Genomic DNA, 25,061 nt, shown 5'->3' on the forward strand with positions numbered 1-25,061 from the left:
CATAAAGCCTCATGACAAGAGTGGATGTCTGGCATTCTTTGGTTGGAAAAAAAAAGGAGAGGGAACTTATCCTTTCTTCCAATAAAGGCAGGAAAATGTGCCACTGCCCATTGTTATTTCACTTCTGCTGAAATAGTGCGAACAGTCCAGATCATGCATGTCCAGAAAGCTGAATGCAGACTCAAAYAGGTGCAGAGGAGAACAACTAGGATGATCAGGCAACTGGAGCCTGCACACCAAAAGGATATGACATGTTTAACCTAGTAGGAAACTAAAAAAATGTTTCCCCTCTATGACTATGTCTGGCAGATACACTCCAGACGGGGAAAACAACTATGCAAGGCATAGGACAGGCTCAATGCATGAGCAAAGCACCTATGACTGCATTTAGGCTGGAAGCTGGAAAATTGGTTCTTGCCATCAAAGCACCATCACCTGGAAAAAATTTTCAAAGAAATGTATTCCCATAGTAGTCTAACTGCTTTTCAGGTGGCCTCTGATCTGTTTGTATATGTGAACATATGGTGTTGTTACTAGCAACAGAACGGCAATGTTTCCCAGAAGACCTCTTTCAGTGCTATATCCCTGTGATATTCATGATGACAGCTGAGAGATTTAAGGTGGGATTCATCTTGCCCAACTGCAGGTATTGATAAGGTAGATAAAGAATGAGCTAGTAACACTCAGCTGCTTTTAAAGTCGATGGGGTCAACTCATGTGTTCCCTGCTTCAAGGCAGAATAAACCAGCCTCAGAAAACCCCCATTTCCTTCCACTTATCATAAAGGGAACCAAAAGGGCACATGTAGACATATGCATTTGTCTTGTAGACATCTAAAGTTCACTGACTCCTACTGCTGGTTGCTCCAATCCTCCCACAGTGAGCCAGCACGCCCTTTCTAAGGCGCAGTCAGAGGAGAAGGTAGTGTTGTCTTTTACTGTCTGGTTTAGAAATGGTTAAGGGCTCTGCAAGGAAAATGTTGCCTAGATCATCATGATTTGAAGGAACTGGAAGCTGGCAGGAAAACTGTGCTCCGCAGTGTGATAGGGCAATGCATGCCCATTGGCAGCCTAAATCCAAAACACAACGAGAGAGCACAGAAGCAATGTTCATGGCCAAAATCCAYGGCTAATAGGGATAATGCCTCTGGTTTTCCACTGCTCGGCTTATTAGAAAGCCATAAGCAACTGTGCAAATCTCATAAATACTGAGGACCCTCCAGCTTTTGCCATGCAGGATCGTTCAGGAGCCAGTGGAGATGTCCTGACGTTACAACCATGCTGGGCCAACCTAATAGCTCGCTCTTYGCGGCCAGCATGGCTGCAGGAAACCTGTTTGACCTGACACTGCCGGCGAGGTGTGGCTGGCCGAGTGGCAGCTGTCCTGCGAGGCTGGGCAGAAACCCTCAGATAGATGTGGAGGAAGGAAAAGCCATGAGGCCAACTTTTGTGAGGGCAGAGCAAAACGGAGCTGGAAGGAGACAGCAGATGTGAAGCTGTTCTCACAACAACGGGCCTGAGGGAAACATCAAGGAACTGAAGCTAGTTTCTTAGGGAAAATACAGCACAAATCCAGGGGAAATTATTTCTCCCTTATGCTCTATATTTTGTGGGAAGACATAAAACTGTTTTCAGAAAATGTACTGGGGCTTTCTTCACAGCTTTCCAGCTTTGGATGTGTGTCTCCAACCAAGGCTAGCTGRGGTGCATCTCCTTCCAGAGTTTAATTCCTCGCTGTAGGCAGATCTGCCTGAGATGCTTTAGATGCAGGCACTCATCCGGTTGCGGGGAGATAGACTATACAGCCTCCCTGTGTTGCTCTGAACCATGTACTGTTACGATTTCTATCATAATATAGTTCCTATATAGGAAACTGCTGTTCCTTAAGGTACTGTATTGCTGCTTGCTATATAGATTTGTTTCAAACTTTGGGCTTAGTCCCACACCAGCCTGGTGCCGGTTGATTGTACACTGCAGAAAAGAAATGCTGAGGTTGAAATCGCCTGCCCTGAGCCTGGAAAGCATCTGATCACAGCATGACACAGATCCATGCACATGAATTTCACCTTCCTATAGTTATGGGCTTCATATTTACTTCTTCCCCTATCCAGACATACTTTCGATATTCTGTTAAAATAGAATTACTGCTTGGTAGAAAAGATATCTAGGATTTTTTTTGACTCTATCTCCTCAGATAGTAATTAACATCCATTTCTGTGTTATTTGCATTCTGACACTTACTAAATATCCTTTTTGGATTTTGAAAACAAGTCATCAGTGTTGCRTGCATCTTATTTTATATTTTTCCACATTTGCTAGAGGCAGCTGGGCAATCCYGCTGCGTAGGAGCTAAAGTCCCCAGAGTAGCAGAACAATCTGACTGGGTTCTGATCCCACCTCCGCTTATGGCACATCTTTCCTGAAACAATAAGATTTGATTGCCTCTTATATATTTGTATATGGGAGGAAAATGTAATACCATCTTCTACTGGAGGAAGATTATATTGGCCTTCAAATCAATTTCAATTTCTCAGGAGTCTTCTATATAATTTTATTTCACCTCTACTTTAGGGTATTACATTTTCATCTCTTCATTCTCCTTTAAAAATTGGAATTCTCCTGAYTCCCTCCATGCTGATAAATTAGTTGTAATTGGAAACTCTGCTCCTGAGGGGAATTTTTAGGTTAAAAGTTGTAAATATTTTATAGAAGCTCTCTATTTTCTTTAGTGTGGTTTTGAAATATTTGAATTTTTGCTAAATCTCCTCCTTTTCTCTCTATAAATTGAAGTGCTGGAGAACCTAGCAAGTGCACAGCACTCTCCAAAGGAATTTGCACAATTTTCTCTAACTACAAAGTTCTCTTGTAAYAAGGCAGTTAAGCAAAATATAGCAAGATAAATTAATCCATTATTGAGACATTAATGAAAAAGGGCTATATATGACATTAATCTTGAGAAGTTTGGMCCTGATTACCAAATATTTATTCACTGACTTTGCAAATTCAGAAATATACTCATGCATATAAATATGCAAAGATATAAACACATAAATACATATATATATACGTACATATGTGACAATGTGTGTTTGCCTACATATATATGTTTATATTTATATATATAATATATAAATATAYATAACATATGCACATATAAGCTTTTTTAAAGTACTATGTGAGTGAAACTGCTTTACCATTTTACCTAATATGCCTAGGATATTTTAATGTTCTGCTGCTACCTTCAATTACTGCATGCTAAATATAAAAAAAAATCACAGATGAATAAATGTCTACTGAGAAATTAGAGATATGAAAATATACTCTGAAGGCAAGTATATCACAAAACCATGTGATGGCAGTGGTAACGCTTATTATGAGTCAGAAATCAGATATTTTGGAAATTACTGAGTTTGAAAAAAAGAAGAAAGTTCTCAGCCATATAAGAACTCAAATCAACTTGGTCATATTCTTGTGCGACTTCTAAGGCTCCTTCCTGGCAGACTATCTCAAACCAGACATATTTCTGAAATGGAGATGTTGCCATGAATATCAGTTCTTGGAAATGGTTTCACAATTTCCTTGCTTTTGCTCGTTTGCTGAGAAAGTTTCTGTCATAATTTTCCCGACTGTCGGTCTTTCTGCCTTTCCTCGTCCCATGGCCCTGGTTATCTGTGAAACACTGCTAGATAATCCTTAAAATCAGTATGTGTCACTCTTTGCTGAAAAGGGTCTCCCCAGTTCACTGTCTATTGGACTGCCAAGGCCAGGAGCAGGAAAGAGAGGTCTGGTCTATCTTGTGGGCCTGAAGCTGTCACGTGCCTGTTCAGGGTGGCAGGAGAGAGGGGTGGCTGTGAGGGTGCCCTTGGCCCTCCSAAGATCCCGAGAGCTGCTCAGGGCCTCCAGGAATGACTACCATCCTTGCTTCTTCTTTTCTGACCACGTATAAAGCCTTTGCCAGCGTGGCTTGGACTGTCTCCAAAGCCACATTCCCTCAAGAGTCCAGTCCTTAGACTAGGTATAGTTTACGGTGGGGGTGGAAACACCAAAGTGTACTGGCTCAAGAGAGGATCTAGGAGCATATTTTGATTGTGAAGTTCCCTTTTAAAGTAGGTTTCTCTGCATTGATCTTATTTGAATGCGTAGGTGTGTGTGCCAACCTAGTTTAGAAGCTGACTTAAGAGGACATGGTGTAACGGCTTGCATGAAGAGGTCTTGTGGTTTTAAAGGCACTTTCCACTGGTTTATCCAGGAGCAAATGTCTTACTTGGAGAGTGGTGGTTAAAAAGACTCTTTCAGATGCTACCTGCCTTCAACTTTGCACACTGGTGACCCTGATATTGGAGCAGGCCAGGATGGGCTAGGAGTGTCCCAGAGACATCCCCTCCACAGACTTCTGCAGTGCTGCTTGTTTCAAGGATCTGGGAGAGCCTGTGGTGGGCGGTGGTTCTGAGGGCCAGCCTTGTTTGTGGGCTTGGAGAAGCCCAAGGTGTTTTTTTTTTTGTTTTTTTTTTTTTTGTTGTGCAAAAATAACTTTTTTTTTTCTCTTTTCAGGGTAAAGTGCTTCACTGGAATTGGCACGCTGAGAAAAGTTTTGCATTTCCACATTAGCTCCTCCCATAGCACAGCCCAGAGAAGACTTTCCTCTCTCTRTTTTCAGGCTGCCTGTGTCATGTCCTTGGAGTGCTGCTAAACTTTGCTGACTCTGAGCCRGGTCCTGAAAGGTTCCACATTTCTCCTGAAAGATGGGGCACGCAAGCCCTAGATCAGACAGGAGGAAAACAGTGAAGAGCCACCACAGGCCATGCTGGTAGGCCTTAACCTCATCCTGTTCCTTGCAAGCATGTAGATACGTTCTCCGTGTGATCGCCTGAGCTGTTGTTTGAGCTATRATGGCCCTGAATGTAAAGGACAAAATGAGAGCTCCTGAGGCTGGAAAAGGGCCTGCAGGTAGGCAACAGCTTCTCAGTCCGTGAGTGGTGTTTTTACTACCTCGTCCTTCTCTGAAAGGCAGTGCAACAGCATTTTCTCTATTGACCAGGTCCTCTGCACCCTGCCTCCACTTTGGGAGGAGGAGGAGGAGGAGCTGCGCAGCTCCTCCTCCTCCTCCCTGCTTACCATCAGTCTGAATCTAGCGCTGTGGGTCTGCTGGGTTCAGTGTTGTCAATGACTAYGTTCAGTGTGATTCAAAACTAAAAAAGGGAAAAAAAAAACAGTCTGAGAGTACAGCTTCTTACAGCACATTCACATTTCTGACTTGGGCTTGTATGTTCTCTTTGAGTGGTGAGGGACAACCAGAAGAGACTGCTCCAACTAGAATAACAAAAGTTTTCAGAAAACATGTGATGGCTCTTGGGCTGGATTATTCTGGCTAGGCCATAACCACATTAGAAAGCTGAGGAATGGGAGCTGGCAGTGGTTTCCATGGGCAAGGCTGATTCTCTGCTTCGCGGTTATTGTTATCAGCTTCTGAATCCCATCATTTAAAACACAGCCCTGAGAAACAAGCAGGGAGACTTGCAGTGGGAGGTCACCCAAAGTTATTTCCAAAATGGAAAAGCTGGCAAAAATTTAAGAAACATCTGCACAGAGTGCCTCTCTTYAGAGATTTTCTTTTTCAATATTGTGTATGTTAGGATTCCTAACACAGCTCATTGCTGAGCGAATCTGCTCCAGCTGCCTCYACGCAGTTGCTCAGAGGAATACATGTGAATCTGATTAAGTATTYGGCTGCCAACTACCACTCCAAGTGTTCAAGCCTGACCTATAGTGATACAGGGACTGGATAAGGTTATGGATCAAGGTCCACAGCTTAATTTCTCAGCTTCARAAATAGAGGCTCAAATTTTGTTCACGTGAGCAGGAATGTGACTTGAGTGACCAGGTTTTGGCTCCAGCGTTAGGCGGCTTCATTCGTTCAGCTGTAAAATCAAAGKGAGGGGAAGTGGTGGTAGAAATCAGGCCAATTTTCCTGAAAGGCAAAAAGGGAATCTGGGACAAAGGAAACTGTGTAATTTCTTTGGCTTTCTTAAACTTTTGCCTGGTAGATGAACAGATGTACCTATGTAACATCAGCTGCATGCAATTAAATATACTGCTTCCTTTGCAGATGTCCAGTAAGATTCCTGTATAGACATGGCACAAGTGTGTGCAGGGGACTGGACTGCATATCCATGTGGGGATAGTGGTATCATGTGGCACATCATGGTCAGCCTGGAGAGCTGAAGCGCCTTGGGCAAGAGTGGACTCTCTTGTCTAAGTCAAAGCAAAATTGAAGTACAAGCTGTCTTTCAAAGAGTTTCTCATTTAATCTCCCTCAGATACAATATWGGAAATCAAAACATTAGTCCAGGGTCACTACTGAAATAGCATCTGATTTCTCCTGATTTTSACTACATTTTGTTATTTGTTGATGGATCTTATTTCTGTGCTCATCAGCTGGAAGGGCAGAAGGTCATTTCTATCTTGTCCGTCCTAAAGGACCAAGACAAGCAGCAGCCCTAAGATGCGGGGGGAAGTCCAATGTCTGCTTTGCTGCCCACACAACGTGCTGTTGTAGCACACAGGAACATGCATCTCAAAAGGGGGCACAGAGCAGCAAAACACATGCCCCTTTCCCCAGACACTGTTAGGAGCTTAAGCAAAATATATGCCATGGTAACAGGATGTGTGGTAAGGAAGGCAGAAATTATATCATGAAAATGAAAGGATAATGCACTGCTCGTAACATAATAATGTGTTACATGTAAATATTATACATAACAGTATTATAAAAGATATACATACTAGATATAATTTGTTATTAAAATATTACATATTCTCTATTGGTTACAATAAAGTTCTTTAGCCCATGTTAGAGAAAAAAGCCTTGTCCGTTAATTCTCTTCCAATCCACCTCAATCTTCCCTGAAAGATTTTTCTTTATCACTGGCTAGTTGTAGAGTAACATTTACCCCTTCTGATCTGTAAAACTTTCATTTTTTTATGTATGTGAAAGGCTCTTTACGAAATAGCAAGCAGCAGTCTTGTCTTGCAGGAGGGCTCACATCCGGAGARGAGGTCACGTCTGGAGAAGAGGTGAAGTGGGAGGCAGCGGTAGGTCCATGTCCGGCCGGCAGCCACTCTGCAGTGTCAGGCACGCGGGGCCGCGCACCAGCCTGAGTCAGGGGTACAAGAAAATGTGAAGTGGATCAGGTGGCAGGCAGATTACTTTATAAAACCTCTCTTTGCTTCTGGTGTAGCTTTGCACTGAAAACTTTCTCGTTGCTTTAACTTTCTAGGTGCATAGCTATTCTTAGATTCTTTCTCCTGGAAAATGGAGGAAACATATTAAGATAGTTTTTAAGGGTWGGTGGGCCCTTGAGGGACCGAGAGGCATTGCTAGTAATTTAACTGTCAGGAGCTTTATTTTGGAGGATAAATATGTGTCTTTCTTTTTTTATTACATTTTTACTGTGATACTCCATGGTTAAGAAACTCGCTTCAGCTGAGTGAGCTCAGAGACATACAGAGATATCAAATGGGATACATTTACCCTTCACATGCAAAAGAGGGTGCATTTGGATGGACACAGAAAYGAACACACTCTAGTGTGATTAAATTGTGGATAAACACCTCTTATTTTTTTCTGTTTCCTGATAGTAAGATGTATAGTATCTTGTCAAAGGCTCCAAGCAGGCTTTTCTCTGCTCAGGACTACTCCTGCTAGGGGAAAACCATGAAAAAAGTTTGCTCCCTTCCTTCGCATCATTTTTCTACTATTTTTCTGCACAAGCTACCATGTTGATCCCATTCCCATTGCAAACCAATGGTAATATTACCTTTTTCTTCAATAGCATGGGACAGAGCACTCCATGAGCTAACATGGCATCACTGGATCAAGTCTCAGATCTGTTCCTGGACACATAAAATAAGCCTATCTGAATTATTGAAATAATGATTTGGAAAATAAACATTAGTGAAGACTTATGGTACAAGTTTTTACTTGTACAGATTGACTCTTCAACTCAAGCTAACCCTTAGGTAGCCAACAAAAATATGACTTCCCCAGTAATAAGCTGAGYACTTTTCTACCTGGCCATCAATGATGTTTTCCTTATATTTCAAATAGAATTGAAAGTAGTTGGTTGTATTTTTTCCAAAAAGTTCAGAGCTTTGAGAATGTATCTTCACTGAGAGAAACATTCTTCTAGGGGGATTCCACAGGGAGGGAGATCTTTCATCATTATACCAAGCCTCCATATGAGACCGACTATTTTCCTCACAAACATGACACATCTTCCAAGCTAAAAAATCCAAGCATGGTTTTACTGAAAAAGGGGGATCATAAAAAAAAAAATCCAAATGCACTTAAACCAAGATTGGACTCTGAGTGCACTCAATTGCAAGTGGCCTGATTTGTTGGACATGCATTTTAGAAAATATTCAAGGGCTTAAAAATGCAGACAGCCTTTTGGTGAGATTTTCCAAAGCCTCCATAGGTGGAGCTCCCTCCTGCTTTCTAAAACAGTGCTTCTCCTCCTCCTCCTCTTCCTCCCCTGCCACCTATCTTTCCTCCTGCTCCTGGCTCTGTGTTTTTTCCTGCTGCATTGCTCCTGTTTGATGTCAGGCAGTTCAAAGCATCTGGAAGTTGAATGCTTTGAAAAAGGGAACAGTTTTCTGCTTGGGGCAGACAGGAGCGGAGGGATTAGRGACACCTCTTTGGCAGCAGTTTGCAGTCAGGCTCCCTAAGGCTGCGCTGCCAAGCGTCCTACTAGCTACCCGTCTGGGCTCAGATATTTTTAAAAGCCTGTCTCTGGATCCTCACATATGGACTGAGTTGCCTAACCCCACGTGCTCAGCTGTTTCAGAAAAGCACAGGCAACGCTGARCAGAAAAGCAAGTTTTGCAATGGTCTGGGAGGGATCAGAGAGCAAGTAAAGAGACACAGGGTGCAGCTCCGAGCGCCCGAGCCAGCACCCTGCCTTCGGTTTCAAAAGTTGCATTACTTATTTCAATACTGAAATTGTTTGTTTGAAAGCATTATTTCACTTGATAATAAGTGAAATATTAAACAAAATACCTCAGAGTTGAAAATCTAGAAACGTTAATGCTTTTTGAATGGCCTGAGCCATTGCCAGGTCCTATTTGGCTCTCTGCCTGCTGTGTAAGTCAGACTCAGCAGAAAATATCATTAATGCTTTATATTTCTGTTATATGCAAACCTTCGGCCAATGTTTGCAAAGAGAACTGGCACAGCACCATGAAGCACCTGAAATGTGAACTTCAACACACAGGGAAACGGAGCACAGACACCAAGATAGTTAGGCGAACAGTTTCCCTTCAAGTCACAGGTGAGCAAGGTGAAATTAAATACTCTGGTAACAAGGCRAATTGGTGGCAACACTGAGAAAAGAATATTGCTCTTTCAGTGCCTTGTCTTGGCGAGRGTGACCAGTGGAGGCATATCTGTGCTGCTAAATAAAAGAGGACCAGGGACTTTGCCTAGACRCCTGACCTCTGGTCATCCACGCTGCTTAACGTAAGTGAGCTCCTGTCTTGGTTTTGAACATCTCCAGTGAGCTCTCTCCAAGACACTTTTGCTCCAGCAGGGCCTGGCACTGAGCCATGTGGCTCCAGGTTAGCTAGCACCACATGACCTTTTTTCTTTAATAGTTTGGATACAGTCTAGATGTCCTATCTAGAGCACATATATATAATTTTGTGATTCTGAATCAGCTACCTGCAATGTAAACTTCTGATTTGCGCTTTGAAATTTTCAGCCACAAAGTAATAGAGCACAGGATCAAGGCAACTRTTCATGGCAGCCAGGCAGAGAGAGATGACCACCGCCTTGTGCAAAGGCAGGTTGTCCTGGTGGCACTCACTGTGCCTCAGGTGCACAGTTCGGAGTATGTGATAYGGCAGGAAGCACAGGAGGAACAGGATCAGAGTGATGATGATGGTCGACAGCGCCTTCTTGTGACAGACTGTCTTTTTTTGCTGAGGAGCCTTAGTCTTGAGCAGCGCTTTGATGGCAAAGATGTAGCAGACGATAATGGTGCAGAACGGCAGGATGAAGCCTATCACGACGACGATGCCGTTCATCAGAAAGAGCCACTGTGTGTTGGCTGGGCGAAGGTCCAAGCATTTGGCTGGGTGGCTGTACCCAGCGATTTCCTTGCTTAACAGTGGGCTGGAGGCTGCCAGTATGAAGAGCCATATGGCTGCGCATGTTATCCTGCCATACTTAACGTTAGCAACTTTCCAGTGCTTGAACGGGTAGACGATGGCTATGAAACGAACCACGCTCAGTACAGTGAGAAAATAAATGCTGCAGTACATGTTAACGTACAAGGTGTAAGTCATGATCCTGCAAAGGACTTCGCCAAATACCCAGTGCGAGCCCAACAGGAAATAGGTGGCCCGAAAGGGCAAAGTGCTTACAAACATGAGATCTGAAATGGCCAAGTTCTGCATGTAGATGTTTATCGAGGTCTTTCTCTGGGAAGACTGGAAGAAGACGTATATGGAGAGGCCGTTTCCAATAGCACCCAGGAAAAAGATAGTGAGATATGTGGCAGGATAAACAGCTTGCTTGAAGCCATCAATTGTACAGTTGGGTGAGCTTTTAGTGAAGCTGTCATTTAGAGCCATCTCAGAAATATTCATAGTCTGCGGTAGGGCCCTCGGTCCTTCTGACAAAGTAAAAAGAAGTGGTTGTGAGTGTTGGAGTGCACACCACGTGGGGAATTCACCGTTGTGACTTTTTCASCGAGTGCAAAAGTTACAAGCTGCAGACAGCGGCGGAAAGTTAAGTTTGGTTAAATGAGCAATCACTTGTGATGTCCCAATAAATTCACATCTCAGAATGTGTGCATGACACTTTCAAAATGCAAAACGCCAAGGAAGCTCTAAATGGTTTGGCTATTACAGCAGCTGGTGTTTGTCTCAAACTATGTAAGTGCTGTCTTTTGAAGGTGAATCTTATACGCGTTTCAATGGCAATTTTGTGAGCATCTCTGTGCAAAATAAACCAACTTTTTGTCAGTCATTTTGTAACAGAGCGATCCTGAGTCAGCAGTTACCAACTTTGGAAGTATTAAAAGCTGCTCAGAAAAGAAGTCACCATCTGCGAAGAAGTTTTTGTTTCAATTAGGATGAAAAGCCAAAAGAAAGTGAATTTGCCTAGTGGGACTAGCAAAACTCTTCTGCTGTCTTCTGTTGTTGGCAGAATGTTGTTGAACTTCCCTGAGCATTCTCTCCTGAACACATTCTGATGTACTTTCATGAGAATAAATTAAAGATATTTAATATCTTAAACAGAGTATAAATACTGTGCTAATTATGCATGGCTCCTTTTTTTAAATTCTCTTCTCCTTACACAGTATTTCTTCTTTCTTTTTATTTGCTGATAGTTTTCTGTCTCCTTTTTTTGGGACYCTTGCCTCATTTACTGCTTTCGCAACCATTTTTGGTCTCAACTGCTCTAAATCAGGTAGTTCTTTATGTACAGCGTGGCCCATGTTAGCAATCCTATTGAAAATGATCTGTGAGAAAATGGGCCATGTTCATGCAGAGTGGTATTTTTTCCTCCCATGAAATCATAACTCAGTTAAATCAAAAACAATTATCACTAAAACATTATAAATAATATTTTTCTTCTCACTGGAGTCTATTTCCTTGCAAAATTCCACATTTCTTTTCTCAGCTCACCTGCAGCTACCGGTACTTTGAGAGGAAGATTTCAGAATTGTTGCTTGTTTAATAGAGGGAAAGCAATTTCCTCTCCACATTTGCCAACATATTCCAGAAATGTAACATGGAAATTTTTAGCCTAAAAACAGAGCCATAAGAAATTCCTATGTGTCTGAAAAAGCAGCTTGTCATTTGCCCCATTGACAGCGATGATCAGCCCACRGTGCATGGCCTGGTGTAACTCTTATTCTGAACCTCACTGGCCTAACAAATTGAAATGAATTTATTTGCACAGGTGGAATCTCACTAGCGGGCACTAGAYTTGGGTGCCCTGGGCTCCCCTGTACCGGCTGCAGTGCTGGGAACACTGGTGTTGCTGGCATGGCTGTAAATAGGAGCTGGTTTGTGAACTGAAGCCTTTCCCCGTGGTTTCGGGGCCCGCTACGTTCACGCATGTCTGTGCTCTCTGCAGGGCTCTGTCTCAGGCTCCCATCTAGATCCCTGAATACTGCAGCCAGATGTGTTCCAGCTGTGGTCTTTTGTCTGGCGGCTGGAGTGGCCCCACTGTGAGAGGGAGCGTGGGAAGAGCGATCCCTCCGGGCTGGGTTCCAAGAAGCAGGGCTTGCCCACTGTGGTGAGATGGGAGTGCGCTGGCCAGGGCTGCGGGGACTTTTGCTCACACAGAGGTTGTATCTGTCCCTGCAGTGCCTGAAATCGTCCCTCTGGAAAACATCATAATATCTATTAAGCTAATGGGCGCTGGAGATTGGAACTGGGCAAACTGGATAGTGATGCTCAGCCACGCCTCAGCCTCAATAAATAAGGTGCTTGCAAGGGAAATACCTGCTCTTTTAAGACTCTCTGCCGTGGCAAAGAAGAGAGACAAGGTACACTTTGTAACAACAAATCCTTTTCCAGTCAGAGAAATTTTGAATGGTTTTGGTTTTCTACACAAAGCAACTGGCTGACATGGGAGTTTTCCATGTGGAATCAGGAACAGCTTTTCTTCTGAGTAAAGCTGGTCTTCCCATTTTTCAGGGAAACATCATAGCCCAAGGTACTGCAAATATAAGAGCACTTTGTTTGTGTTTTGCTATGGCCCAAGCATGGCTGCCTTTAAAACCCCGAAAACAGAATGAGAAGAGATCAGCCACCTGTTGAACATTTGAACACAGGTGTTCCTGTGGCATGGGCCACCAGACATGACTCTCTTAAACCTACGAAATGAAGGAATCAAACAAAGATGAAGAACTTGGAGCATTTGCAAATTTGAAGCCCTGCCCAGCACCACAAGTGATTTCTTATAGCCTGACACTATCTGCTGAAGGAGAGGATTGGAGCAATTAAAATTCAGTTTATTAAAACCCCTTCAGCTTCAGCATCCTGGGGAGAGTGCTAAGAGGTACCACAGACACAGAAGCAAAGTCGCTTTGGTCAAGCTCTTTAGATGGGGTAAGGTAGCTAAAAACAACCATTAAAGCTATTTTGTGTTTCTCATCTCTCATGTCAGCTAAAGACCTTTAGGAAACTAGATGCCTGTGTGTAATTGAGGAAACACAGCATCCTTGGACGTGGTGAGAGAGCTGGTACTCTGACTCTCCAGATTATCCAAACAAAGCTTTTAAGCTGTTATGGGAGGCCTAAGAGAAAGAGGCTGGAGAGCAGTTACCTGAAAGCTGTTAATCACCCTTGTGCCTGCCCTCAATCAAGGGCCAGTAATGACTTGTGCAATTATATGTAGATTCTTGCATTAGATTGATGTTGAAGGTAAGGCCCAGTGGAAGATGTATTACACACAGGAATATCTCAAGCAGCCACAAAGTAAAAGGGGAGAATTTTACCCCTCCTTGCAGCGCAGAGATGTTCATCAGCCAGCTCAGGTCAGGAGAGAGCTCCAAGATGAGCAGGAAGTGCTACATACCTAAGAAAAGGAAACAAACTTTGTTTTCAGTAAGAGTGTCCAGGCTGTCTCCTGGGTAGAGGAGGAACAAATTTTCACCTGAATGGATTCCAGGTGAAAGACTAAATCTACAGAGTCCCCCAAAAGACTTCAAAAGGGAGATTGGCACTCACACCCTTCTGAAAGACAAGAGGGAGTGAAAGGGGCAATCTGAAGTGGGAGTCTCTCCTAAGTGGTACTGAAAGACTTCTCTGACGGAAATGCTCCAGGAGGAGSTTTTTCCTCCATGTGAGTTTCTGTGACGGAAACTACCCGAGAGAGGCAGCGGAGGCAGGCAGGTATGCACACACCCAGAGGCTCTGGCACCACCCTGGCAAGAGAGAGCAAAGGAGTCAATTCAACAAGGGAAAAGGAGACAGCATATGCATGGGTGCACAAGCCAGCTGGAGAACGGACAGCACAGAGGTCATGGAGGGCTCCCAGGAAGACAGGTTTCTTGAACCCAGAGCGGCACAAGGAGAGCATCATAGAGTTCAATGAGGTCAGGAGTAGGCAGCTTGAGAGGGCATTTATGTCTCCTTGCTGAGCAAATGGAGCAGCTTGCACAGGAGTTTGGCTCAGGAGGGGTGGGAGGAAGAGTAGTGGAGGCTCCTGGAGGGCAGGCGAACTTGCTGAGTGTTTGGCCTGCGAGAGTCATAGTTGTCCCCCGTTGGTGGCCTTGAGCTTTGGATATGCTTTGGGAGTCTGCATAGGCTGCTTGGGGACTCTGCTGAGTAAGGGGCAGCCTTACTCACCTCCTAGGGTCTGTAAGGATAGAGCAAACAAGCTCAGGAACATGGTGTTTTTGGAGCTTGATGAAGAACATGCCCAGATCCAGCAGCAGATAAAAGGCTGTAGCTGAAGGACCAGTATGAACAGGGCAATTTCCAGGTGCTAGGGTTTTCTCCAGTGCACACCTTTAGGTACAGCTCACCCTTAGCTAACCAGCTGAGTAAGCATAAAGTATTTAGTAAGCCTAGAGTTGAAGGAGACACTAAACTCCCCATAGTATAGTATAAGGCTCCCCAGCCTGGCAGATTTTAAGCCCAGGCTGCAGGTAGAAGTCTAGCAGCCAGAAAAGGCTGATCAAAACACCTGCAAAACTAGCTGACTGGAACATAAATGACTGAGCAAAAGCAAAACTTGCTCATAATTCTGCATTCGTGCTCAAAGCCTGAAAATAAGAAGGCGAAGAGTGAATGCTTGGCATGAGACAACAGTCCTGGTATAATGGGCATCTCGGAGACCTGCTGGAAAGAGGATAATCAATGGAATCCCGTGTTGCCAGGCTACCAGTTTTATGGTAATGATAGTGTWGGATGTTTAGGTGGAGGAGTGGCACTCTGCCTGAAGGACTACACAAAATGTAATAGCATAAAAATATTATGTTTAGAGAAAAACACAATATATCCTATACTCTAATAACAAAAATACAGTATGAGGCTTGCACTACCAAACTCCTTATCAACGTGATGATAGTGATCAGAAAACGTTAAGTGAGATTAGAGAAGCTGAAAGGTGGTAGTAATAGCGGGAGATTTTAGGTGCCTTCATACAGATATAATTCTCTGTTAGGATGAGATGTAGAGAAAATGCTTGTATGCAGTGAATGACTGATTCCTAAGATAATTGGTCCTACAATCCGCAACACAGGATGCTGTTCTGTGTTTGGCCTTTAGTGCTGCAGAAGACCCAGCTCAAGCAGTTTTGGATGGAGGGTGCCTTGTAAAAACAACCACAGGACAGCTAGGTTCAGCACTTCTGTGAGAGTGAGGAGCAGTCTCAGAAGCAAGAGGCCTACAGAGTTTTGGGTGCTATCAGAAAAACACATAGAAAATTCAACAGAACCTGTGCTGGAAGTCCACATGTAAGATGTGACATCATTCCAAAAGAAATAAGTATTTCAATAAATATTGATGCCTGCATATATCAATAGAGTAGTTAGAAAGGCTATTATAGGATAAATCACTTAAAAATGATTATTATATAATTATTTTAGGGTACCATTTGCAAACTGGAAGGTTTGTCCAAACGAGGAGAATAGGAAAGCCCATACCATGGGAGCTGAAATATAGAGAGGAATTGATGAGTATTAAAAAAATTTTTTTGAAAGCACTTGGTAAATGATGCTCAAGCTAWGAGTGGCATGTTTTGTAAATACATCGAAAGATGAAAGACAGCTAGGGAATTGGCAGGGTTGCTTGATGGTAAAGGATCTTTTAGGGATAACAAGGCAATGGTGGAGAAGCTCAGTGAATTCAGTCTTCCTCACTGAAGATGCTGGGGTATTTTCATGCCTGGTACATTCTTCATAGAAGACAAGTCAGAGGAGCCAGCTCCATTTGATGTGCGTATACAGGAAATATTAAACTGACTACCTAAGTTTAGAGGCCGATAAATGTTCAGGACCCAATGGCGTTATGGCCAAGGCACATAACCCACCATTACAATCAGACACAGTGCCAAAGGGCTTGTGCACTGCGTTGGCAGTGCAGCCCTCGTCTACAAGAAGGGCTTGAGAAGGGAGCTTGAGAGCTGCGAGTTGGCTGTCTCGGTGCTGGGACCTACTGACTGCTGAGACTGCCTCCTAYCTCTGGCAAGATGCTGAAGGTCGTAATAAAGTACATCTCTGAGCACATTGAAACAGCAGCCTGCTGAGAAAGAGCCAACGCATCTCCTAAAAAAGAGAAATCATGCCTCACTCATCTGCTGAAGAGCTGTAAGGATGATGGATGAAGGGGGTCCAGCGGTCCTATTTATATAAAGATGTATATCCTTATGTATACATCCGTATATGTGTACATATGTGTATTTATATAGTTAAATTTTCTAAAAGCCTTTGACAAAGTTCTGCACGAAAAGTTTTCTAAGGAACTAAGTTGCCAGAGATCTGGAAAACAGTTTTTTTTATGCACTGAAAGATGATTAAAGGATAGGAAGAAAAGTGTAGGGCTTGATAAAGCCATAATGGGGTCTCTAAGGTTTGTGCTTTTGTTCGGTATCTTTATCAATGATCTGGAGAAGGCTGTGCACAGAGAAATCTCCAGGCTGGCAGATGTTCCTAAGCTTTTCCACGCTGTGCTGGAAAGGTGGCATATGAGCTTCAATGTAGTTTCATGTAAGATGATGCATCCTCGGAAAAAATAATCTAAATCATGCTATACGATACTGAACTAGAAAGTGGCTGTTACATTCAAGAGAGAGCTTGCCTTTTGCTCCAGCGATGGAGTCATCAAGAGTCTACTGAAGTCATTACTGCCTTGGCTGCAACATCATCTAAAAAAGCTGACAAAATGAGGGACAACATGAAGAAAGTTATGGATAGTAAAGCAGTGTGTTATTTTGTATAAAACCCCCATGAATCCTTGTGCATCCTTGCGTGACCACCGTGTGCAGTTCCAGTCTCTGCACCCAAGAGAGACATAACGGAGTTAGAGAAGGGACAGAGAGGGGTGAGCGAAATGATCAAGGAATGGAGTAGAGACTGAGAGGCTGAGACCCTTTAGTATGGCAGGAGAAGGCTGAAAGAGGATGTGGTCAAAGCTTACAGAGGCATAAAGGTAATGGATGGTGTGAACGCCACTTTACTCATGCGTCCTGCAGCACTAGGGACACTCAGTAGACTTGGTGGGAACCTGCTTTCAACCAGTGAGGGAGCTGGTATCAGTGGGTTCAAAACAGGGTTGGATAAATTTAAGCACAATAAATGCGAAATAAAGGACTAGGCAGGGATATACTCTCTGGCACCCTTAAACGACAATTAGGGATGCCGGGGGAATACAGGGGCAAAGCACCACAGGAGGTGATCTGGCTCCCATGGGCTCTCTAAACAGCATCTACTAGCACCATCATCAGGGACCGAATATTGGGTTAGATGGTGGTCGCTCTGAGACACTAGCTCATTTCTTATGGTTGTACTTTGCTCCCAGTTTATGTAACACCTCTGTAACTCAKTTGACTTCACTGCGTTGCTCCTGCTTTCTCCTTGTGAAGTGAGACCAATAATGATCCTAAAAAAGAGATTCCTCTCGGTATGTCAAAAAGCTATTACTGGGAAAACTGTAATAGTCAGTACCCCTGGGATGTTCCCAGTTCTGGTGGAGGGCTAAATCAAAAGCAATCAGCCCAGTCAACCAGTATCTCAGCTGACAGTGGGAAAGATTTCTGTGCTGTGCTGGAACAGGAGGAATCCTTCCCCGTGGCAGGGGAAGGGAGGTGGTGTTGGTGGAGAGGTGCTGCTGCTAAAGGTGTAAATATAAAATTCTTCATGTCCAATCTGCATAAAAATTCYAAATGAAGGTTCTCAGATCCGCCCATCTGAAACACTGAGTTCGCCAGAAAGTGAGGAACTACCAGAAAACCTGATTTCAATATGGTGTTCCACATCTGCAATGTTAAATAGAGAAATCGTGCTGTTTACGCAAAATAGGGTTCTTTGCTATGTTTAGTGATAAAGATACAGATCCTTCTGTGTAGCRGGGAAAAGAGATGCTCGGCACATCTATCACAATTTGCCTTTGTCTGAAGAAGACCTCAGACCCCAGAGGCCTGTGTTTGTTACTTGAGTAAGAAGGCTGTTACGGTATCCTTGCTATAAAGCCGCATTCACGGCAGGTTGCTTGCATTTGCCACTGCACAACGAGAAAAACAGAAACTCCATTTTTTTTTAAGTTCCCGTTTGCTTTCTTTCTAGTATTCATTTTATATTTCAGGAGCAACATTACCAAGAATAAACAACAAAATGTGATACCTGAAATTAACACTGAATTCAATTCACAGAAACATGTGACGTTTTGTTAACCTTTCTACACGCACAATAATAATTAAAAAAAAAAAATCAAGATCCTGACCTTTAACACTTTTTTGTTTTAGAAGTTTGCCATAAAAAAAGTGTAGTTTTGGTCTAATTAAAGAATGAGACGYGCTCAGATCCACCCCTGATTGTTATCTTCCATCTGGCACAAGTCCTAGCTATATAAAGTCACACTTCTTTCTTCCAAATAAAATTCTCAAGTCTGACTTTAGCATAGAGAAATTCAGTCAGTGAYCACAATTTCTAGTAAAAACAAAGCTTGCTGCAAGTAATAAGAAACAAAAGTAAGTTGTATTTTAATTATTATGGCTTTTTTATCTACATCTGTAAAAGAAAAAGTGGATAAATGTTGTCCTACCTCAGCTCTTTGGCCGTCTGGTATGTTCAGTAGTTCCTTCTTCTGCTTTTTGTTGCTTACAGCTTGCAGTTTCATTAGGGGAAAGGAAAAACTCAGAAACTTGAATCAAAAACACAAATGCCACAGAGTAATGAGTAGTCGGAAGGGGAAGTAAATCCTTAGTAACAGATCTTAYATATTCTTAAGTGAGAAATGGTTTCACCTCGAGGAGTCTTACTAGTAATCACATTGCAATCTTTCATTCTTTTCCTCCAGTGAAAGAGGCCCTGCAGCTAAGCAGTGATCCTGGGAGCTTTCTGGATTTCTATATATGGGCTCTTACTTCTATCTATGTGCTATCTATGTTGATGGACATATTTGGAGATCTTGCTGAGCTTAGCACRCATCTTTAGGGGTGTAGTTTTGAGAATTATTAAAAGGACACGAGGACACGTGCCAGGGGTTACTGTCCAGGCTTTTTATTGCAGGAAGTACATTAAAACTGACATCATTAGCAGGCGGCTAGGAGTTGATGGGTGATGTAACTCAGCTCACATTCCCAGGGTGAATTTATGGAGCTGAGGGACTAATTTTCCTCGCATTTTGATAGGACCTGCATACATAGCACTGCTAGATCATGGACAAGTGACTGCAGCGAATGCCGTACGGCCCGTTAACAATTTACCTCTCATCAGTGGATCAGCATAGATGGCTGCTCCTAACCCACTGCAGCTGAGCAATAGGTATCGGTGCACACTATAGGTGCAACAGGTGGGTTATTCCTCCTCCGTGGTGTCAGCCCACGCAGGCAGACCAGATGTATTCAAGTGTTTCTTAGCTGCTGTGTTTTATTTCCCAGCTGCTGCAGGCCAGGCATCCACACGTGGTTGTTACCATAGCTTGGCAGATGGGGACTCTCCTCCTAAAAGCTGCTCAGCACCTATATTTATAGTCATCTATGCTCCAAAGCTCTCTTGGTAGTCGCACTCGTAACCTACCCTAAACTGGCCACCTGTGTCTGATTCTCATTTATGGGAAGGTCCCTTCACTTTGGTTTATAAATGGTCTTTGGAACATGGAAAATCACCCCGTGGACATGCTCTGTGCAGTGGGGCCTAAGTTGTGGTGTGCAGAGCCTGCAAAGATCTGCGTCGCCAGATTTCTCAAATCCCTATGCCAAGGGGGTTTGCAAACACAACTGAGCATTTTTTATTTCATGAGGCTGGAAAAGGACATAAGAAATGCGCAAGACTGCTCCAGCCTAACTAAGGAAACGGCGAGCACCTTCAGCCTCTGGAGCGAGCTGTGAACATTTGCCCACGTTTGCGTTGACAGCACAAAGCACATTTAAAATGCTGGAGATCCATTTTAAATAAATTTGCAAGGTGCAGAGTGACAGTGAATTAGGGACTCTCCTGAGACAGCTCCACTGGCGCCTAGCATAGACATCGCAAACTCATCTAAGGCCGTGGCTGTGCGTCCTGTCCCAGCTGTGGTGGTGCTGGCTGGTTTGGTTACTCTCCCAGCTGTTTCCCCATCTGCTAGGGGTTGCCTGCRAGGCTGCAGAGGTGCAGGCTTTGGTCAGTGGGGCAGAGTACCTTAGACRCCTGAAATAAAGGGTCTTTGCTCTCCCAGCTCACTTGAACTGCAGCGGGATAGGAAACRACCTCACGGGCAGCTTGGCGGGCGGCTGCCAGGGGCAGAGCCCTTTGGGAGGAAGCCGTGAYGTGCAGCAAAGACAGCTTCAGACAGCACGGCCCTGGCTAGAGGAGAACTGTGGCTACCGGGGCTGTCTGGAGATGCCCCAGTAATTCAAACGGCCTTTTATCTGCAACAGGCAGAGATGCTGTGATGACTAATGTAGGCATTGCAGTAGCAGCCCGATGACACCTGTATCACCCAGGACACAGCGRTAATCGCACTGGGACTGATAAGCAGGTTGTTTGTGGATACACAAGATCAGAGATCAAAACATGTGGAAAAGCTACGCGCTGATCACCTATTATTTTCCTGAACGTTGTTTCAAGAATGCCTCTTTCACCACGTGATATGGTTGCTCTGTTGCTCAGTAATTTGCTCCATTCACCTTCTTAAAAGCTCTGCTTTCTGGAGAGCACTCTTTCTTCTTACTAAAATAATGCTGTATTTCCTCTGTAGGCTGTTCCAGTGAATGGAGTTGGCTGGCAGCTCACCCTGCACCCGATGAGCTGGAGCTGGAGTGACTGCCTGGGATTTTTCAGAAGCTGTCACTGGATGACTCAGCTTCCAAGGGGAGTTTAGTACCTTCCCTGTTAATAAAATCTTCAGTAATTCTGCAGAAGCCATCTCAGAATATCATGGAGAATCAAGGACTCTCATTGCAAGATACTGCGCACAAAGCACATTCAACAGTTACCAGCCAGGTTATCTCTGAATTTTGAGTTCCATAAAACGCAGAGAAGGTCCAAGATGCAAAAGCAGCAGAGCTGAGAGTGCAAACCACAAGGCTAGGCTGCAGTAACACTCCCTCCTGCCTCTGTTTCTGTYCTCTTTTGCACTTCTGGCTCCATGGCAGTCCAGTCTCAAGAGAGAAAAGCAGGAGAGAGTGGCTTATTATTTCCTTTCCTCTCCTTCACTTTCCCACCTCAGCCCCAGCACTGCCCAAGGACCAGGACTCAGCTCCCACCAGCCCACAGCTGCAAGCAAGGTCACTGCTGCAGGCTTTAATTTGCTGCTGCATGAAGCAGGTTAACTTTGGACCTGAATGAAGCATTTCAGGCCAGGGAAAGGCAAAAATCTGAATTATTCCTATTGGTAAGTTCAAGCATCCTTTTGGCCTGAGTGCTCCCCCATGGGAGCACTACTTGAGGAGCCYGTGTCCCATGCTTGCTGTGGAGGGCACCATTCTCGGCATCACGGACACYCCAAATTCAAGGCACCGTGGTGTTTCACATCACCTATCATGCACTCTGCAGTGCCAGGCTTCCCTCCATAGCCATACTGCAGCTCAGGTAACCAGGAATTAATTCTCCAAAGGGGTAGTTTAGGCATTGTTTTCCCCCAAAGTGGCCTTCCCCTCCCGGGCACCTCTGCAGGCCACAGCCTAGAGGTCCTGCTGCTGGGCTGCCTCCTGAGATGAGGCTGTTTCAAACAGCTCCATGTGGTGACTTTCTGGCCCACGTAGAGCTACTGTTGCTGCTCCAGACTGTCGTGCTCAAAGAGGTGCTGAGGGCACCTGGGCTGATCTGCCGATTCCCTCTTCGCACTGGCTAGAGAGGAATGCTAAGTGTTGTTGCYGAAAGCGAGGGGGTGCAAGCGAGTTGCCTGGTGCATCCATCCGTCATTGCAGTCACACCAGGCAGGCTGCCAAGGTGCAGCCTCTTCGGCCATGAGGATCTGAAACCTGCCTGGGCAAGGCAGCATCTCTAATGCACATGCACATCCGCACAGACATGCAAGAGCACTGCTCACACCAGTTTGTTCAGCCCACCACCACCCCAGAAAAACCACAGGGCCATGCATGGGGGACCTGGCAGCACCAGGTGAGCTGGGATGAGACATCCAGTGACCCACACAATCCAGAAGAAGGAGTCCCTCTATATTCCCAGTTGCTCAGCCAATGTTTTGCTGTATGCAGGCATGAACGTCCAATGGCAGAGTTTCACCTTCCTACACCACTAGTTTTTTTGGTAAAAAAGGATATGTTGAAGAAACAGCAGGGATTACCTCCACTGAAGAATTTAATGCTGCATGTCTTCAACACAGCAGCTTAGCCTAGTAAAACGTATCTATTTCCAAAGACTAAAAAYACAAAGCTTACATTCATTTTCTATATAATCAAGAAAAAAAATAGCATYGAATATTAGTAGCTCGTTTGCTGTCAGCCATAAGGCTGGATAGCTGGAAAGATCGAGGTGGCTATTGCATGAAGAAGTGGTAAAGAAGGAGGAGTAATTTTAATAGGAATTATTCAGAAAGGAAGAGCACGGGAGGTTTTCARGTTGTTCCTTTTGCAAAGCCAATAACAACATCTTTTTTAATTGCTTGTAGCTTTTTCTTAACAGTTTGCTGTTCCTCATTAATATACTAATGAAAGCAGAAGAATGTTAACAAATATCCGGAATGGAGAAAGACATCTAAAATTGTCTACRTGTAAAATAAACCACCCTTTTTAAAGTATAAAGCACTAAAACTGGAGAAGTTCTTTGCCTGCTCCTCCAAAGGTGCCATGGGCCTTGGGAAGAATTGATTATCTTTAAAAGCCGTGGAGCCGCTGGCAGCTGGCAGCATTAATGCACTTCCCAGAGTTTAATCGATCCAGTCCTCAACTCTGAAAGGAATGAACTCGAGCAGGACAGAACGTCAAACACTTTCTAAGGCCTTCATCTAAAGCCCATTGAAGTTACTGGAAAGAACAGAGCCTTTTTCGGATTAAAACCTAAAGAAAACTGCTTCAGAAGCTGTGACTGAAAAAAAKAACYTTTTTTTTTTAGTTACTAGCTAAAAGTGTTTCGGTTTTAACGCATGCAAGGTTGACAGTGTGCCAGGAATATTTACCAATATTCTGTCTTCTCTGCRTAGCCTGTCTTGCGAAACCTCTCTACTTCTCTATCCATCTCTTTACCACCATCTTGATGTCACAGGGACCTTTTGCTTGCTTTAGGCATTTTGAACAATCAACACAAACTGCAATTGCAACCTCTGTTATTTCTGTTTCACATTTTGTGTGTTAGACATTACAAAGCTGCGAGTTGATGGGATTATGAAAGTGCAGGATCTGAAGGATTTGGCAGYGACCGAGTGTTCAGTGGCTAAACGCTGCTGTTGAATCGCAGCCTGCAAGTCTCTCCAGCTCTCGCCAAATCCACTTTCATATCCACGTAGTCCCTGCCAACACTTAGCAAAAGCGCTGAGTGTCCACGCAGCAGCGTCTTGCCGTAGCTCTGTTCCCCCCCCACCAGTTTCTTTATGCCGCGCTCTCCTTTTTGCTGCAGTCCCTTCGCTTTCCTACTGAAAGCTTTCCCAAGGCTGCTTCACGCTCGTGCTCCCCGCGCGCGGGGACGTTTGTGCGCGCACAGTTACGTGTGCAGCTGCACGCGTGCGTTGATGCGCACGCACAAACACGGGCGCGTTTGGATGCACGCGTTTATAGACAACCCGCTGGTGCGCTTCCGCGGTTATAAATACACATGCTCTTGCGCGTGCTTGGTGAAAATCTGGCGTGGAAGTCGCGAGGCTGAACTGTGTCGGCCAGAATTTGGAGAGCCATGGGAAGAGCTGTGTGGGACACAAGTCATCGTTATCTCCGTCCGCGGCCGACCGCTTTCATTCGTCAGCGGTTTATCTCCTCGGAGCATGCGGGAGGCTCTTCTTTCTGAAACTGTCTGGCRCTCGCAGAGAAAGTAAGTTTAAGCTTTTGTCCTCAGTCTGGATTTTAACGATGTTTCTTTAGATAAAACTCACATGGGGTCAGATCCCAGGGGCAGCATTTTCTATTCTGCAGGCTTTGGCAAATATTTTAGGATGTTGTACRCTGTTTGATACTTTTAAAATCGTATTTTAAAATACTACATAAAGATAGATTATATAGATAGACTATATGTGTGATCTTGAAGAAGAGAATAAAATCACCTTTTGTCCCCATTTTTCACTTAGAATTTTAGGAAAAGATCCAAGGGTCTAGGATCAGTTAGAGATGCATTGTGAAAAATGTCTACTTATAAATGAAATTTCCAGCCTTTAAATTTGTTTGGATTATCCTTTTTTGTAACTAGTTTGCAAYCAGTGTGCCCCCACAAGATAAAAATGGGAATTAATTTAAGCTAATCTTTGTCACAGACAACATCATTCTGAGAAATGACTTTGCATATTTATGTCCTCTTTAATGGCATACAGTAAGCTGGACCAGCTGAACAGGGCTGGAGGCAGTGGTGGGAAAGGGAAAGGGAGGTGGGGGAAATCCTGCAAGCACCAGCTTCCTCCACCATCAAGACAGGGATCATTTGGCACCAAGAGGAGGTCTGATGTCCACACATCCCACCCTAACGTGCTCTGGGAAGCTGTTGGCACTGAGCTGATTTTTCTTTAAAAGCAATCTTTGGCCTTAATCTTAGACATTTTAGCCCAAACTCCTTGAGTCCTCTGCAGAAGACCAAGAAACTCTGCCACCCTACGTGTGCCTGGGCACTGAGCCTGGGCTCTCCTTGAGACCCATCTTTGTGCTGCCTCTAGGTGACCTGTCTACCGGCACAATCAGTGCTCAGGACTGGTGTGGAAAGGTCTGAGCAGCCTGACGTGGGCTGGCCACACAAACCAGTGACT

At 44.2% G+C, this 25,061-nt stretch overlaps 1 protein-coding gene across 3 annotated transcripts; it reads right to left on the reverse strand.

The window, feature by feature from the left end:
• Nucleotides 1-5,150: 5,150 nt before the first annotated feature.
• On the reverse strand, nucleotides 5,151-19,062 carry CYSLTR2 (cysteinyl leukotriene receptor 2). 3 transcript variants are annotated; one of them, XR_014898223.1, is made up of 3 exons: nucleotides 18,783-19,062; nucleotides 7,817-7,892; nucleotides 5,151-7,153 (listed from the first exon to the last, which is right to left on the reverse strand). XR_014898223.1 is itself a non-coding variant. In XM_085324917.1 (3 exons), the coding sequence occupies exon 3, from the start codon at nucleotides 10,644-10,646 to the stop codon at nucleotides 9,714-9,716; it is 933 nt and encodes a 310-aa protein (XP_085181043.1). In that variant the 5' UTR covers nucleotides 10,647-10,672; nucleotides 18,783-18,881; nucleotides 18,985-19,059; the 3' UTR covers nucleotides 9,063-9,713. The 3 variants fall into 3 exon arrangements, 1 of the variants encoding a protein (XP_085181043.1); XM_085324917.1 differs by lacking the exons at nucleotides 5,151-7,153; nucleotides 7,817-7,892 and adding an exon at nucleotides 9,063-10,672 and having other exon boundaries at nucleotides 18,783-18,881; nucleotides 18,985-19,059; XR_014898224.1 differs by lacking the exon at nucleotides 7,817-7,892.
• Nucleotides 19,063-25,061: the final 5,999 nt, after the last annotated feature.

The sequence above is a fragment of the Rhea americana genome, unplaced genomic scaffold, assembly GCF_003343005.1.
Source record: "Rhea americana isolate MKP2758 unplaced genomic scaffold, rheAme1 scaffold_95, whole genome shotgun sequence".
NCBI lineage: Eukaryota > Metazoa > Chordata > Aves > Rheiformes > Rheidae > Rhea > Rhea americana.